Below are 17,682 nucleotides of genomic sequence, written 5' to 3' on the forward strand. Positions count from 1 at the left end.
AGCTCGTTAGCCCTGTAAGGCAATCCATCTACATCCTGAGGACCTCGCTGCCACCGTCCAAGCGTGCTTGGCCCCGGCAGATGAACCTCAGGATTAAAGGGTGGGCTCAGTTCCGCGCACACTGTGTCTCACCTAAAAAATCCAATGCGCAGGCTGGAAGGTGGAAAAACCTTCCCCGGTTCTTCGTTCACGAAGACTGGCCATTATATATCTGTGCCAAAATTTTGTGTTTCACTGCTACTTCTGTGTGAGGTGGCATTAAAACAAGTACACAAAGATAAAATGTGTCTTTAAAGGGAAAAAAAATCCACGTCTTTTTGCCATTGGCAACGTTGGAGGGCCTTAGCAAAAGCAACTACACTTTAATAAAATCTGAAGAGTTTGCTGTTTTTTCTGCAGCTGCTTCTGCGGAAATAAAAAGGCCACTGCTGTCAAATTTGTCCTAAAAGTTAGGTATACAAAACAGTATTATGGCTCTTAATGGCTAATGGCATTGTTAACACCTGTAGCTATTCCTGAAATCACTGGGCAGAATCATTCTTTGACATAGTATCAGTGAGTTGCTTGGTAGCAAAACAGGAACTTGATTCACAGTTTTTCTGTGTTCTTTCCTGATCCACCAGGCACAGCTGTCTGATTTTGGGCAGGAGTATCTCCATGCCTTCTCTCCCATTGTTTATATGCAACTGAGGAAGTTTACACTGAGTGGGAATCAGTTTTTACCCCAGCTAGTCAGCACACTTTATACCACTTTATACAGCACATTTTGGTCTGGACTTGGGTTTTGCTACATCTGCTGGTGCTTGTTACCCAATAGTTGTTTTGCTCTGAGGTTACTCCAGAGTAATAGAAAGTTTCCCATTATCTGCAGTTGGACTTTGGTTGCTACAAAATACCAGGTAATTCTTTTAACGTTTTTTTCAGTTAAAATATTGTGTGATATTTACTCACTATTTAAAGATGATATTGTGCTGATCAGAAAGGCAACAGTCTGTATGAATCTAATAGGACTTTTTTGTTTATTTTAACCTCTTACTTAGAATAGAGAAAGTTGAAAAAATGCCTTTGAGCATTTTCTGCATATGTTTTAAAAAGGAATGAATTTGAGGAATGGGGTTACTTAGATTCATATAAAAATTTTGGCTGCTGGGATTTCCCTTTTGAGATATAATGCCCAGACACAAATCCTGATAGACAAGAGATTACTTATTTTGCTTTGCAAGGGAAAAGTACATACTTAAAAGAGGCATCAGTAGCATTAGAGGAAGATACTGTTTCTGAAGTATAAATGAATAATAATTTTTTGTATTTTAGAGAGTATTTGCAATGAATTGCCAAGCCAAAACATCTTAAGATACTTCATTGTTGCACATACTAAAATTGAGTAGGTGGTGTTGCCTGAGGCCTTTACAGTTCAGGGGAAAGCTTACTTTCTCCTCATTAATTAAAATGGAGCTCTTCAGACAAAATAAATACTTGGAGCAAATGCCAGACTGTTTTACTGCAACATCTGATTGTTCCTGTGTGATCATGTTTCATACTGAGCTTGAGTACTGTAGTAAAATTGCTTTCTAAGTTGCTTAAAAGACTAATTTGTGGGAGGGTGTAGGAGTGAAAAACATACATGTTGTGGGAACAAACTGTGTAGCTTGGTCTGATTAACCACTCGCCTTTGTGCCCCTGAGACATGCCACCATTTACCAACCAGATATGACTACAGGGATCATGAGTTATCAGAGGATGCAGTACATACAGACAGCTTATTGTACTGGTGGCTTGATGCAAACTGCATTTGAAGTTCGTGTCTAAGCAGTCTGTCCTCTTCAGGGAAAACAACAGACCCAGCCTGTTACGATCCCCTGATATACCAGAAATGAGGAGATATGCTGAGATAGGTTTATGGGCATCTCTGCTGCAGGAGGCAGCTCTGAAGAAGCTTTTTCAGAACAATCCATTCTGAGAAAATATCTGCCTTCCTTCAGCTTTTCAGTACGGGGACGATTTGTCTGTCATATAGTTTTTAACCTCACATCTGTTCTCTGGATTGTTTCTAAGCTGTGAGTATTCACACTGTTCTCTGTAGATGGGATAATAGGTATGTACTAGGGAAAGATGTTGAAAATCTCTAACTTTTGGATTAAAGATTTGTAGAAGAATTGCGTAAAATCACGTTTATTTGGGTGTTTTTAAGCCTTAATCTTTAAGCTTAAAATCTGGCTTCATTTTGTTAGTGCTATTTAGGGAGCAACAAGATTAAACCACGACTTTTTTTTTTCTTTTTTTTTTCTTACCTCCTTGTTCACTCTCACACTGAGCTTATTTTTAGCAAAGATTTAGATTCAGATTGCCATGCCTGATGACAGATAATTTTTGTAGGGTGTTGTAGCTTCTGTAATTTTGGCTTGTGTGACCACAAATGTCTCTAGTGCACCTGCAACCCCTGGCATGACAGTGGTAGTTCACTGGAACCATGTACCTTCTTTACAGGTTAAGCTTCCTAGTCTTGCAGTTATATAAATTTTTTGTGTGTTGTATTTGGAATTGGAATTAATCTGCTTGAATATCTGGAATAATGTGCTTTTATTATGTTTTACAGTGGGAATGTTAGTGTCTCTGGTGGTGCAGTGGCTAAACCACAGCGTTGTCAACGCTGAGATCTGGGTTCGATTCCCGGTTAGGACACTCCCCGGGCAGATGGAGCTCGTTAGCCCTGTAAGGCAATCCATCTACATCCTGAGGACCTCGCTGCCACCGTCCAAGCATGCTTGGCCCCGGCAGATGAACCTCAGGATTAAAGGGTGGGCTCAGTTCCGCGCACACTGTGTCTCACCTAAAAAATCCAATGCGCAGGCTGGAAGGTGGAAAGACCTTCCCTGGTTCTTCGTTCACAAAGAGACTGGCCATTACATTATACAGTGGGAATGTTTGCCTTTTGACCATAGATGGTATGAGAGATGACAGTGAAATGTGATTTTTGCAATCATACTCCTCAGGCTGCTGCTTATTCCTTGTGGCTTGTTTCAGTTTAAGAATACTATTTTTTCCCTTTCCCATGGGCTTTTTAGTTCCTACTGTGACAGCCCATGTGTTAAAACTCAAAAAAATGTCTTAAAAGTTCACTTCACTCACACTGTCATGTTATCTATTCCAGTGAACCAGACAGGAAGTTTACAGTAATTGAACTGTAAAAGTTTTAAACAAAATTGCCATGGTTCATGTTCAGAAAATGTATTCTATGAATAAAGAAAATTATAAAAATATTCCTCTGCTTGTGTGAATGCAAATGTCAGCATAAATAGCTTCAGTAACTTTTTGGTACCTTGTCAATGTTCTTTTTGGTGGAGAGTAGTAGTCTGGTGATGCTCTTCACCTGCAAGAAGGTGTTAAGGATTTTGGTTACTTCCAATTTTTGCAAATACTTCCATAGAAATTGGCTAAAACTGTTGTTTTCTAGAAATGAATGTCTCTTAGATATTAAACCTGTGAATTGTCTTGAAACTAACTTCTAGTTTAACTTTTCTATCTTAGTTTCACTTTGATATCTTTTTTGTATAATTCTTTTTAACTGAAAGAGTTGTTAGTGCCTGCATGCAACTTTGCAAATATTAAGAAAGTTGTCTTTAGAAGAAACTTATTAGAGAATAAGCTCTTCAAAAAGCAAACTGTTCTATGAGCAGCAGAGCTGATGAAACCTACTTTCTGCTGGATTTATGCACTTTATCTTTCTCCTCCTTCCCTCTGCAGTGCCTCCCCTGTCTTCTACCTATTTTGCTGGCCATGCAGCAGCACATGCCATGGCTGTGTTTGGAGCTGTGTACTGATTGACTGCTACCTTTTGGAGTGGTTAAGATGTGAGTTTTAATACCTGCCTTTTCTACATCACAGATAATGGATTTGGGTGCTGTCCACCAGCAGCTGGTTGTTTTGGGGTGGGATGGCATTGGGACTTGAAATTTGGTCTTGACTCTGTTTTCAAATTTCATTGAAGCTATTTGCAGGTTTTAAAATCAACCAGCTGCGGGGAGTAATCAGATAGCTCTGCTAGATGTAGCATAATGAATTCTTAATAGACTGTTCCTGGGTAGATAAATTGTAAAAGAGCTTCTGTCGCACAGTACTTTTGTCTTTCCACCTTTTCTTCTCCCCTAGATTTTTTTGTGTGCTTTCATTTGGAACTTAACTTAGCTTTCTATCCTCTATATTCTGTGGCCTCAAATCTGACACAGGAGTGCAGGTGCTCCAGCGTAGAGACTGTAGTGCTGGGCCACTGAACTGCAGCTGCAGCCTGAAGGCTGGCACGTGAGCACTGTAGTGGGAAAGGCCACGGGGACAGAAGGTTTCAGAAGCACTTTTGCCTAGAGCTTGCAGTAGATAACCTTCTGAAGTCACTTCCAACCCCAGGTATCTTGTGACCTTACAATGCTATTCCTAGTTAGGGCAGCATGTTTCCAGCGGGACAGAGGATAGGCAAGTAGATCCAAATTCCAGCAACTCCCTGCTTTCAGGCATCTCCATATTTCTTATTCAGGTTGGCTAGTGCACCTTTCTCTTACTGAATTTTGTGGGGTAGGATTTTTTTATTTTCTTTTTTTTCTTACTTTAAGGCCTTTTCAGTGTTACAGCTACTGACACTGTAGTTTTCTGAGCTTGTGGCCTGAAACAGGAAGTCTTGTTACATGTTAGAGTAAGTGTTGAGGTCTCTAGTAAATCTGGTTTGAAAATATTCTTGCCATCTTTTCTTTAACACGCTTTATTTTTACCTTTGAGAATTTCAGCTATATAGAAATCTGAATTTAATAAAATACAAAATAAATAATGTATTACGGGAACATTCATATTCTAAATTATATATAGGTTGGCAAAATGTACGTTTTTATCAGAAATTAATAGAAGTCAACCTAGTTTTCAATATGTTTATATCCAAAGGCAAATTTAGCTTTCTCATTCTGAAAACACAGAATGTGGAAGATAGAAGTGTAATGGGATACTAGTTCAGTTGGCAGTAGGCCTGCATGTCTGAAAGATTAGTTTCATTTCTGAAGCCTTGCAACTGAATAAAGGTTATGTCTAGTCCCTTAGATAGAACTGTGACAGGAGAATAATTCAAATTAACTATAATTTCAAGGCCCCAAAAAATTGATAATGTGTTTTCTTAAGCTTTTGGGAGAAAACTCACCATACAGATAGCTTTTCCATTTGAATTGTTTTGCTTTCTGGTCAACTCTACAGTGTCATAAAAGACAAACAACACCTTTTCTGTGTTGTTTATCATGGTTTGGATTAAAAAGAGTATGAAAACAAAGTTCTTTGCTCCCGAGTTAGCTACTTTTGGACGTCCATGTCCCATTCCCCATACAAAATTCTCTCCAACAGTGTTTTTATTTTTTTTCCACTTTCCACTGAGCAAGTTAACTGAAAGATAAACTTTTACATAAAGAGTGACAGATGTGGTCAGAATTTTCATTAAAATATAATTGCATGCAGTTATATGAGCGTATCTGATGCTTTCAGAATTTGGTTTGAATTTCAATTCCTCACTTATGTTCAGTGATACATTATCTATTAAGGACAAATTTTATGGAGTCCAGCAGTTTGATTGGCCCTGATTTGGCTTCCTAGCTGCATAGATAGTTTAAGGGATTATACAAGCTAGGTCTTGTATGGAGATGGCAATTTGAACTATAATTTTCCTACTGCTATTTTTATGTGAGAAATATATTTTTATAATTTTGGGGACGTGTGTGAAAAATGAAGTTTAAAAATGTCAAATGGATATTTTATTTGAGTGGCTGCCAACACCCAGGCAGATTTTCTCCTCTGCTGAAGAACAGAATGACTAGTATATTTGGAAGCACCTCTAGGACTATATTGGCTGCTGTGCTTTACCCTGCAACATAAAAAATAATCCAGCTCGAGTAATTGAGTCAAATACAAATATAGGTTACTGGGGCAGAGGAAATGCAGCCAAGACAGTAACATCAGTGAACTGGGAGTCTTTGCAGTGGTTTAGCTGATCTTCAGTTACGGTGTAGGACATTTGCACAAGAGAAGGAATCCTTTTGAAGATACTGAAAGCAAAATTACAGTAGGCTGAAAAGCACAGAAATATTTCCTGGAAGCAAACGTAGGAGAGAAAACTGAGGAGATCTTGGTGGTGTGTGCCGTAAAAGTGTAACTCAGTAAAGTATCTTTGAGGTGTTATACTCAAGCCTTTTCTTTATGATGTAATATATGTGGTTATTTCTTTTCCAGATCGAATTCAGTTACCAAGGAATATGATTGAAAACAGTATGTTTGAAGAGGAGCCCGATGTGGTTGACTTGGCAAAAGAGCCTTGTTTACATCCCCTGGAGCCTGATGAAGTGGAATATGAACCGAGGAGCTCCCGTCTCTTGGTACGGGGCCTTGGAGAGCATGAAATGGACGATGACGAAGAGGATTATGAGTCATCAGCAAAATTGTTGGGGATGTCCTTCATGAACAGAAGCTCAGATCTGCAGAATAACATGTCTGCATATAGACAAAATCCAAATGGATCATGCTCAGTGCCCTCTGTGAGGACCATGGTGGTTTGCACAGTTGTTTTTGTGATTGCAGTTTCATTAATAATAATGATTTATCTTCTTCCCAGATGTACCTTTACCAAAGAAGGCTGCCATAAAAAAAATCACACAATGGAACTAATATACCCTTTGGCAACCAATGGAAAAGTATTTCCATGGGCAAAAATTAGACTTCCTACGGATGTTGCACCACTGCATTATGATCTTGTCTTGCAGCCAAACCTAACTACTTTGAAATTTGCAGGCTCTGTAAAAATAGTGGTCAGCATCCTCCAGGCAACTCAGAAGATTGTACTTCACAGCTCAGGACTTAATATCACAAAGGCAACCATTACTTCAGCACAAGGGGATCAAGCAAAGCCAATTGAATTCCTGGAATATCCACTGCATGATCAGATTGCAGTCATGACTCCAGAGGCTCTTCTTGTAGGACAGAATTATACTATCAACATAGAATATTCATCTAATTTGTCGGACACCTATTATGGCTTTTACAAAATTTCTTACAAGGATGAGGATTCGAAGCAAAGGTATGCCCACAAATGCAGCTTCTCTCTTGTGTCACTTCTAGACTGTGCTTTGTAACAGAAAGGGTTGGGATTTTTGTTGGACATTTTATATGGCTTATTCCTATTGAGAAAAATCAATGTTTAATCTACCTGAAAAATGTCTTTCATGGATAAGTTCATTAAGTCAGGGCTGCCTCTCCTACAGTGAAATGTACTGCAGTGTAGGGGTTGTAGGTAGTTGTAGTGTGGCTTTTGGTTTGTTTAATTTTTAGTTTTTCTCTTGGGAAATTCTTCCCACACCTCTCAAGTCCTTGTGTCTCAAGACAGGGACTGGGGGAACAAAGTCCCGTCATTACTGGAGGAGATTCGGGTTCGCTGGAGGAACCAGAACACTCACAAGTCCTTGGGCCTCGATGAGATGCATTGCACAGTCCTAGGGGAACTGGCAGGTGTTGTTGCCAAGACACTCTCAATCATATTTGAAAAGTCATGGCAGCCAGGCAAAGTCCCAGGTGACTGGAGAAAAGGGAAACATCACATTCATTGGCCTCTTCCTGAAACTGTGGGGTTTTTTCCTAGCCTGATGTAGCTGAAGCTTTCTTTTCTTCTTTACTTACTGTAATTAAAAGAGAATGTGTGATTGTTCACAGAGGAAAAGCATGATCTGTGAGTGAGTTCTTGAGTGAAATGCTACCTACTTTCAGTGAAATGCTACCTACTTTTGTTCAGGAACAGGATGTAGCACATGTTTTACCCTGTATGCTCTTTGGTAAATCCTTTTCAGATAACTCTTTGCTGCTGTCATCACTTCCATTGCCTTGCCTGCCTTTTCTGTTTGTGGAGGCGTTGTCTCTGTGTGCCTAATGTCTCTGCTTTTACAAATGCAGACTACTCTGACAACCTCTGTTGTTACTGCATTTTCTGTATAAAAGTCAAGCTGTCAAGCTGATTTTGCTAGAAAATGTATTTTCTTCTAGTTTAATTTTACTTTCTTTTGAAGATTTTTTTAATACTGTCACAAAAATGTAAAAAATTGTAAAATGCCAAAATAACACTGTTGCCAGAAACAAAATAAAAAATTAGTAAGTTGGGCCTTATTTATAATTTTATGCAGAATGGTTCTTTTTTCTTTGTTTTTCAACTGTAAAATTGTGGGGTAAAACTCCACCAACTTGTCAGGAGGAAGAGAAGAGTAAGAAGTTGAAAGCAGGCATGGAGTTTAGTCTTATGAATTGTCAACAGTGTGCCTTCTCGGAAAAATTGTATGTCCAAAAATGTTGGAGTCGTGGTGCAGAACAAATAAACCCCCAAAAAACCTGTGGGTAACTTGGCAGTAGGGTAAGGAAACAAAAAGGGCTAAAAAAAAAAACCAATGTGAATTCTCTCTGCTATTTAGCTCCAGTAAATACACGACTTCCATTAGTAAACTTCTGGTTGAACTCCTGTTGTTCTCTTGTAGGTGCAGAAGTCAGAGATGCTCTCTATCAAAAGCCATAATTTCTGCAGCTAGTCAGTATAAAAATACTGGAGAAGGAATGTAGGCTTCTCAGAAGTCTTCTTGTGATATGACTTAACTGTTGGATTAGAGACAAGTGCATGAACTTAGGCAGAATCCATCTTCTATCCAGCACAGGGAGCAGGCATACATTTAGTTGAACTGTGGGAATATCTGCAGGAAATGGCACAGCAATTAGATGAAAAAGCTTCCTTGTAGTCCTGTCTGCTGCTGAAGTTTCAAAACTCTTGTTTAGTGAGCATGCTCTCAAACTTCATTTTTCAATCTCCTTTTTGTTCCTCCTTTCTGGAAACCGGCTAGCTTATATTTTGGTGATTGTTCTGTAATTGTGTTATTCCAGATGTATTCTCTGTTCAGAAAGCAAAAATCAGCCAAGCCAATTACTCCTCAGATAAATACAGTATTGGGTTTTTAAAAAATTGTTAATGAAACATTTATTCTGACTGGACCAACCTTGTAATTTGCAATTCAAAATGCTACTTTCACAACAAGCTCACAGAAGGTTTGGGAGAGAAACGACTATTTTGTCTTAAATAAACTACATTTGTCCTTTCCATATTTCTTATTTTGCTCTTCTCTACTCTTCCCGTTAGGTGGTTTGCAGCAACTCAGTTTGAACCTCTGGCAGCAAGGTCTGCTTTTCCATGCTTTGATGAACCTGCATTTAAAGCTACTTTTTTAATCAAGATCAAAAGAGATGAGAAACTTTCCACTCTGTCAAATATGCCAAAGGTACATGCTTTTGTAGAGGAATTCTAGTAGAGCTGCTGCCTAGGTAATCTGTTTAACTGATTTTGATTGTATTTTTATTGCATCAACATCCAGGGCGTTGACTAATAATGCCAAGGTCAAGGGTTCGGTCCCCTGTATGGGCTGTTCACTTATGAGTTGAACTCAATGATCCTTGTGGGTCCCTTCCAACTCAGAACATTCTGTGATTCTGGGACTTGAGCGGATAAGCCACAAGCTGTGTGACTTAGAAACAGATGTTGTATTCCAGTCTCAAAGGCTTGAACTTTTCTGGAGAAAGCAACTGTTCAATGCAGTGCACAGTGTAGAATGGTACTGTCAGACAGTTAAATGGCTGAGGAATTCCTGTTGAAATTAAATGAGCCATTACTTTGCAGGAGTTTTGGTGGTGGTGACATTGGTTCCAACTGCCTTAAGATTTCCTTTCAAGTTTTCTGTCTTTGCTGATACTGCACGTGTGCAGAGTATGGGACTGTCTTTATCAGTAGTTTGTGTAACTTGCACCAACTCTTTGAAGGACATGCCTGATCTTGAAGGTCATGCTTCTGTGCCTAAACAAGGGGAAGTGAAGTGTGAATACAGAGTCAACTCCAGATTGAGGGGTCTGAAATTCCTTCAACTAGATCTTTTCAGGCAAAATCTTGTAAGAGCATATCTGAATTTTATGATGATGTTTTATGCCATTAAGCCTTTGGACAAGCCTTTATAGAAGCCTAATTTATTCAGACAGACCAGGAAGACCAACATTTTCTAGTCTGTGTGAATTAGTCCTCTCTCATCAAAAAGTTACCACCATTAGTCACCCAACAGAAACTCAATACTGACATTGATCTAACTCATAATGAACCCTAGTGCTGGTGGGACCTGCATGTACACTGTGCAGCTTGTGTTCCAGAAAGTTTTCTAAAGCTCGGGTGCTGATGCAGTTACCTTGTTTTTGAAAACCCATCTGATAGTTGCAGCCTTGTGAAATGATATCTTTTTCACGGTGTACAAACGTTTATATTCCTGGATTTGTGGTGATTCTTTACTTTAACAGAGTTGCAGCACTTTAGGTTATGCCCAGGACTAAGAGCACTTTATTTCCTGTTCTTTTCTTCACTGAGAAACAGGCTCTGGTGGACCACCTTCTACTTTGTGTAAACAGGGGAAGGGTGCTTGCTCACTCTCCTCTGCTAGGAGGTGGACAAGTGGCCAAAGCACCTTTCAACAGCTCCCATAGACCTTCATGTGCAGGAAGTAAATGATGGTTTACCATTCCTGCATGCTTTCAGCAGACATTGCTGAGTTAATTGCCCATACCTCCATGAGCGAGAGATGCCAGAAGCAGGCCTTGTCAGCTAGCGTATACATCACTAATAAGGCAGTGAGTAGTGGCTGGCACATTGAGGCTAGAAGTAAACTGTGTATTATGGGCTTATGGTGTTACCTTCTTGTGGGTTTGGTTGGTTGGTTTTGTTTTGTTTTGTTTTGTTTTTTAGATTAGGATAACTGATTTGAACCAGTTAATCTGCAGCCACAGTAGATTTCCTTAAACAGCTTGTTACCTCCTTATGATGCCAAAGCTGCAATAAAAGGCAGAAATTTATGAATTTTCTAGAGGAATTCAACGATGGCATTCTATTCATATGCAATGGCCAGATTAGATTATTATATTGATTGTATCTTCAGGCTTAAACATCTGTTTCTCTTTAAGGCTGACAGTTAAATTTTCAGTAGCAGTTAGATATTAAATCATTGTTTGGTTTCAAATGATCTTGTCTGAAACGAAGGTTATTGTTACTGGGTTTTACATGTTTGTGGTTTCCGAAAACAAAATCATTTATGAAGTCTCAGAATTTATGAACTGACACTTCTGTCTCCAGACTTCTACTGTTCTGCACTACAGTGGTTTCAAACATTTTGCTTTCTTCTTCTTCTTTTTTATGTTTGTGAAGGAATATGTAGAAAAGTACTTTAAGGCATATAGGATGCTTTTCTAGGACTAATATTAAAGCAAACCTGGATACCGAAAGTAATTTGAGATAAACTATGGTATCTTACTTCAGAAGAGTGAGCACACATTTACTTTTGACAGTGTGTGTTTAAGCTGGGCGTGTTTTTGCTTTCAGCTCACTGGAATCTTAGGATTTTTCTTTTGATTTCTTTTGATTTCTTTTGATTTTTGAGAGTGCATGTGAGGGGTATTTTTCTCTGTTTTAAAATAATGAGTGTGTCTGGTTACCTAGTTTTGAAGAGACTTCTAGGAAGAGACAAATATTTAACCCATGCGATGCCAGTATTTTTAGTAGGCTATGCTGAACTGTGTCTCTGATCTAGCCTAGAGTTCCCTTGAACTAGTGCAAGTCTTCATGTTGACTTTGGATTATACTGGGACTTTTAAGTGTGAATTAAATAAGATTCATTGTTTCTCCAACAGTGTAGTTGTTTGCTAATCCTGCCTAATAAAACTTGACAAATAACTTTTGGGTAGGCTTAAATGTTTCTTGTCTTCTTAAGTTTGTAACACCGTTGTAAGTATCATCCATCCCACTGAAATATAACCAAAATATGAAAATATTGTGTGAGTTTACCTGTAAATTAGTTCTAGCATGAATTATTTAACATTGATTCCTTGTATGTCTTACTGTTCTTTTACCTGCATTAATAATATTTAATTTCACTTGCAGAAAGCCACTACACCTGTGACAAATGGAATTGTTCAAGATGAGTTTTTTGTGAGTTTGAAGATGAGCACCTATCTAGTAGCTTTTGTTGTTGCAGACTTGAAAAACATCAGTCAGGAAACTAATGGGAGTCTGGTATGTGTTAGTTTCACTTTTTCTGCCTCACCTGCCCAACCAACCCACCAAAACGAAATAAAAAAGATCCCCAAACCAACAAGTAAACTCTGTCTCTTTTAAATTTACGTATTTTCTGGGGTTTGTTATACTCATCATAGGTAGGGAACAAAAGCTCCATACTGTAAGTTGAACTGAGTTCAGGGGTTGTATCAGTGTGAATATTTTTACAGCAGGTGGTCTCAGCATCAGGTCTTGTTAACGGGGGCAATTTACAAAATGTAAAATTCCTAAGAGCTTTCAGAGCTGGAAGCTTTAAACTCTTAGTTTCACTCCTTCATCTGTGAGCAGTGATATTGTGCAAACCAAGGGCTGTTCTGAGGATGTAAAGAAACATTACGGTTTACAGGAACACCTACGTGTGGTTTCAAGCAGCGCCACAAATATTTTCTGTACCAGCAAAGATAACCTACCTTAACAAACCCGCACCCTGCAGTGAAGCAAATTTAGGCTGACTTTAAATCTGTGTTTAGTTACTTAAATGCAATTACTTCATTGCGGAGGTTTTGTTTTTCCAAAGGTTCAAAAAAATCAAACAGTTGGTCCTGTTTGATCTCTGTGCTTTGCAAGGATATGACCTGTTTCTACAATGTGTGCAATTAGAGCAACTAAAGAGAAAACATGGTAATATCTTCATCTTGGTTTAGAAAGTGCAGAAGTTTCATGTGAGCAACGACTTTCATGAGTCTCTAGCAGGAACTTTCCCTCTGTGGTGAGGTATCAGAAGTGTCATTACGTATCTAGAAAGAGCCAGAGGGAACAGTGCTAGTAGCACTGCAGAAGAAGAAGCCCTCATTTTAATCCTATATACACAAGTAAAGATGCTAGACAATAGGCTTTGATTCTCATTTAGACAAGTATTTCTCTATATAGCTGAATGGAATAGACTATTTAACTTCCCACCCCCCCCTCCTCGTGGCTACTATTCAGGTCAGTATTTGGAACTTTATTCTGGTAAAACAATATAAGCAGTTCTTTGAGGCAAAAAGCTTTTTAGCTTATTAAAAATATTCTTAATTTTTAAAAAATATGTATTTACTTGTGGGTTGATCTTGTTTTTATTTATTAATACTTTTAACTTCTTAAGAGTGTTTGCCAGCTTGAAGGGAGAATAAGAATGATCATACCAATTAAGACCAGAGTCTAGCTAGTAGGTTTTTCTATTGCCAGCAGTGTCTAGCAGGGCAAGGAATTCAGTAAAAAGGAAGCATATAATGAAATTTCCCATGAAACAGATACTCAGAATGCTTCTAGCAATTTGTCACTGGGAGATTCAAAGAATTTGAGCTAAGCAGTTCACGTGGATCAAGTTTATTGTCATGAATGCTCTAAGACAGCTTGGAGTTGAAGTAAAGTTGCTTTTTTCAACTCCACAAGATCCTGGGGACTTTTTATATTTTGGTTTTGAGCTTAATATGTTGAGCTAATAATACTTTTGTACTCCAGGAACACTAGACTAGATTCTTACTTGTGTGTGGTTCATTCAAACTCAAAAATAAAAAGGTCACCTTATGCATCTATTTGAAATGTCATTTGTTTACTAATTTGTAGCATAGTGAGAGGGACTTTTTTTTTTAATGATCCTGGAAAATTGATCTCCACATATTTTTGCATTTGTGTATGAGAGGGCATCCTAAACCTCAGTCTGCAAGTAACCTAATTAATCAAAGTTGTTTTCTTGATATAACATGATTAGAGGGAGACTATAACCTCTCAGTTTTTGTGAATGCTTCTTACATCATGTCTGATGTGGCCCTACCTTAGATAAGGAAATGGATGAGCTTTATGCCAGTTATAATTTCTTGAGAGAATTTCTGGCAGATTGCACTGGTGTTACCATAATGAGAGTGATACCCAGAAGCAGCAGAAACAAACTTTTTGAGACCAGTCTGTAGGTGTTAAAAAGGGCATTCTTTATTCAGCATGCTGGATGTTTGGAGGATAGCTCCTCTAATTGAACATGGCAAATGACAGACAGTGCTTTTTGTTACCCTTTTTACATATTCATTAGATACTCTCACCTAACACATATTCATTAACTTGCTTTGCATAGTCACGCCCTTATTGGAAGTCCTATTTTGGTCCTCCCATATCTTCTTTTGTCATCCTCACCCCACTTCTTGAGCAGGCACAGCGTCACAGTGTTTCACCACCAAAAACTGTAACGTTTGTTCTTGATCTTATTTGGGTACACAGAGTTTGGTTTACATCCTGTTTGTTTGAGTTACATCCTTCTTCTGATTCTCTATGACTTTTCTAGGTTTATGTTGTTCCTTATTTGGGCATTCTGGGATACTGTGAGTAAATTGTGTGTGAATTGTTCTTGCTTACACATTGGTCAGTTAGACACTGTGCCTGTACTTTGACTGGTTAATAAGCTCTAGCAAGAAAAATTAGCTTTTCATTGACAGCTTGTGTTTGTAATTTAGGAGTGTACTCCCAGAACTGTGTCCTGCCTGTTTCAGGAACTCCTGCCAGCTCCTCTTTCAATTCCAAATCTTCTGTAGCTATGTGTTTCAAAATATTTTCTCTTCTCTGTTTGGACCAGGTATCTGTCCATGCTGTACCGCAGCATCTGAACCAAGTTGGGTATGCCCTAGACACAGCAGTGAAACTTCTGGAATTTTATCAAAAGTACTTTTTAATGAAATACCCTCTTGAAAAATTAGGTAAGTTCTTCTGAGGTTTTTGAAAGTAAGAAGAAACCCCGACCTAAAAAATGCATGTAAATTTTCATTTAAAAAAAATACTGCAATTATGAAATTACTAAAATAATTTTAAAAAATCATTACGTGTTTGAGTGCAAGTGTTAACCGAGTCCCAAGTTGGAAAGTTTTTGTGAGCTTTTGGAACCTGATTGCTTATACTTGTACATAAACAACATCAAAGAAATAATTCTGTATGAATTTAACTTGGTAGTGAGATAATTCTCAGCCTGTGAACCATCTTCAAAAATGCAAGATCTTCATCCTGACTTCTCTGCATGCATTAGCTTGATTGGAAAGGTAGCCAAATGTAGTCTTCTGAGACACTACTTTCAGTAGCAGCCCCCCCATTTCCTTGTTACTTTTGTTCGTGCAGGATGCATTGGCAGTGCCTCTGGAGTGCTTTAAGTTTCTTGTGCCAGAGTACTGCTAGAGAAACATGGTTATAAATCTGTGGGCTTTTTTGCTTGAGTTGTGGGTGCATGTCCACACCATAGAATTTAAATAACGAAGTTTTTATTGATTATGGAATATAATATGTAGTCTTGAAGGACAGGACTGCTTTACCAAGCAGTTTTCAAAAGCTTCTTTTAAATTGTTTCCAGATCTGGTAGCAATTCCTGATTTTCAGTCCGGCGCAATGGAAAACTGGGGCTTGATCACCTTCCGAGAAACAACACTCTTGTTTGACAGTAATACTTCTTCAGCAAGGGACAAGAAGTTAATAACTGCAGTGATAGCACATGAGCTTGCCCATCAGGTAGTAGACTGGGGAGGTTACTGTTTTCTCCTTTTTTGTTTGTTTTTTTTTAAGTGCAATTCTGTCCTTAAATTCACCCCTTCCCTCACTGTGAATGGGTTGTGCACTGTATCTGTTCAGAAAACCTGCAGCTGTGTTTTCTGCAGCACAACAGGCAGAGAGCAACCATTGTGACCTACTTAAGGAGTTGTTCCTGCCGAAACATTAACATGGCTTTGACTGAACTTGATTTTACCACAAGATAAGGCAGAGGATGGGTGGAGTGTTAGTGTACTCATTTGATTTTAATTCTGAGAAAATAATGATGGTTTTGGTCTTTCACAGTGGTTTGGTAATCTAGTAACCATGGAATGGTGGAATGATCTCTGGCTGAATGAGGGATTTGCCACTTTCATGGAATACTTTGCCATGGAGGAGATTTTTCCAGAATTACATTCGGTAAGTACTTTCTTTAATAACTGCACTTATACGTTCACTATTACCTATTTTTAATGCTGCCTATAAAGCATTGATATTTGTATTCACTGTGGGCACCACGGGGGTCATGCTACATCTCTGCTTTGGCACTCTCGTTATGTTGAAAGTGGCTTTGAGAGGGATGCGTTGGTTTTGTGATTTTTTTAAATATTTTTGGGTTTATTTTGCTAGTAGTCTGCCTGGAGTCTGCTGTTTAGTGTGGGTTAAGGCATTCTGTGCAAAGTAGCAGGTGTTAAAGGATGTGAGTGTCTGCATATAATAACTTAAAATTTTTAATAAACAAGTCCAAACATGTTATCGACCAAGTCTATCTACCTCTACTTTTCCTAATAGACTTAGGAAACTTTAGGTTACTAAATATGCCTGGAGTAATTCCTGCCTTTCCATCATGGTGGTTCTTGCTTTTGTCTGAGTCAGTTTGGGTTTCACGAGTCAGCGGACCTGGTAATAAAGTGTCAGATCGTCCCCCACAGAGAATTCTGATAGCGCTGAGTTACACTTAGTAGTACAAACCACCGCTGCTCCCACAGGCACTTCTGGTTTACCTGTATGGCTGAAGGGTAGAATGTTTTTGATATCATAGGATAGTGATTTTTTAAAAACTTATTCAGGTACTAAGGGACCTAGATTTTCAGACTCTGGAAAATGTGATGGATTCAAATTTAACCATTCTTCTCCAAGGAAGTAATACCAGCTATTGCTATAAAGCATTCCTGTCACTGAGAATAACAGGCAGAGAAATAAAAAATTAGTGGAACTAAATGGAAGGGGTAGTGGAGAGACTAATTTTGCATTCTGGCTAAAGGTATCTCCTAGGAGAGGACATACCTGAGCCCTGAAATCAACTTCTGGGTGTGTTTATGTGATTTGCATTAGTCATAGAATTAAACACCTGATGTGTTCTGACTGTTTTCTGCTTGATAGAGTGTGTTCTTCTCAGCATTCAGAATAAGTGTGATTTTTGAGTCCTTAAATCACTCTGTTAGTATTAAGAAACTTGGGTTGCTAATATGGTTCGGCGGAATTCTTTCCCAGTGCTAGATGTTTCAAAAGTTTTTCATTTGGCCTGGCTTGGTTGTTCAGTTTGATTGTCATTAAAAGTATGTTTATGTGGCCATTCTGTTTGTTGGGTGCCTATGTGCTGAGGGCAGGACACAAAAGTAGTGTCCTTTTTCAACAAGGACACATCTAACACCTGTATACTTCATTCTGAAAGGTGCCTGACAAGGTGCCTTCACCAGTATCTCATTTCACAGTCCCTGAAACAGTCCCTCAGCCTTGGCAATATTGACCACAACCATTGGTCTCCCCTGGCCTCCAATCGGGAGGCCTGGAGACACACCATCTATAACGCTGCTGCTGCTTTTGAGAACACACGCAGGATCACTCTCGAGGAGAAAAGACAACGCAGAAAGAATCGCGTCTTGTCGATATCACCTGGAGAGTCTTTCTGCTGTGCCTTCTGCAACCGGACTTGTCTATCTCGCATTGGCCTTTTTAGCCATCAGCGTGCTTGTAGCAAGCGTGGGTAGAGCCCCTCTCAAATCTTCGTTCGCGAAGCC

General features: G+C 38.8%; 1 protein-coding gene across 2 annotated transcripts in view; it reads left to right on the forward strand.

Moving 5' to 3' along the window:
• The window catches only part of LNPEP (leucyl and cystinyl aminopeptidase), a 58,727-nt gene that overhangs the window by 19,427 nt on the left and 21,618 nt on the right, over window positions 1–17,682 (forward strand). The window contains exons 2-8 of one of the 2 annotated variants that reach the window (XM_027882632.1): window positions 3,745–3,851; window positions 6,253–7,093; window positions 9,182–9,320; window positions 12,008–12,139; window positions 14,727–14,847; window positions 15,489–15,643; window positions 15,968–16,081. In XM_027882632.1, the coding sequence (XP_027738433.1) occupies window positions 6,276–7,093; window positions 9,182–9,320; window positions 12,008–12,139; window positions 14,727–14,847; window positions 15,489–15,643; window positions 15,968–16,081 (1,479 nt within the window). In that variant the 5' untranslated portion in view covers window positions 3,745–3,851; window positions 6,253–6,275. The remainder of the gene's footprint in view (window positions 1–3,744; window positions 3,852–6,252; window positions 7,094–9,181; window positions 9,321–12,007; window positions 12,140–14,726; window positions 14,848–15,488; window positions 15,644–15,967; window positions 16,082–17,682) is intronic. The other variant, XM_027882631.1, reaches the window with a different exon arrangement.

This window comes from Empidonax traillii, unplaced genomic scaffold (genome assembly GCF_003031625.1).
Source record: "Empidonax traillii isolate 1590-97213 ecotype Southwest subspecies unplaced genomic scaffold, ASM303162v1 scaffold108:size1079785, whole genome shotgun sequence".
Classification (NCBI taxonomy): Eukaryota; Metazoa; Chordata; class Aves; order Passeriformes; family Tyrannidae; genus Empidonax; species Empidonax traillii.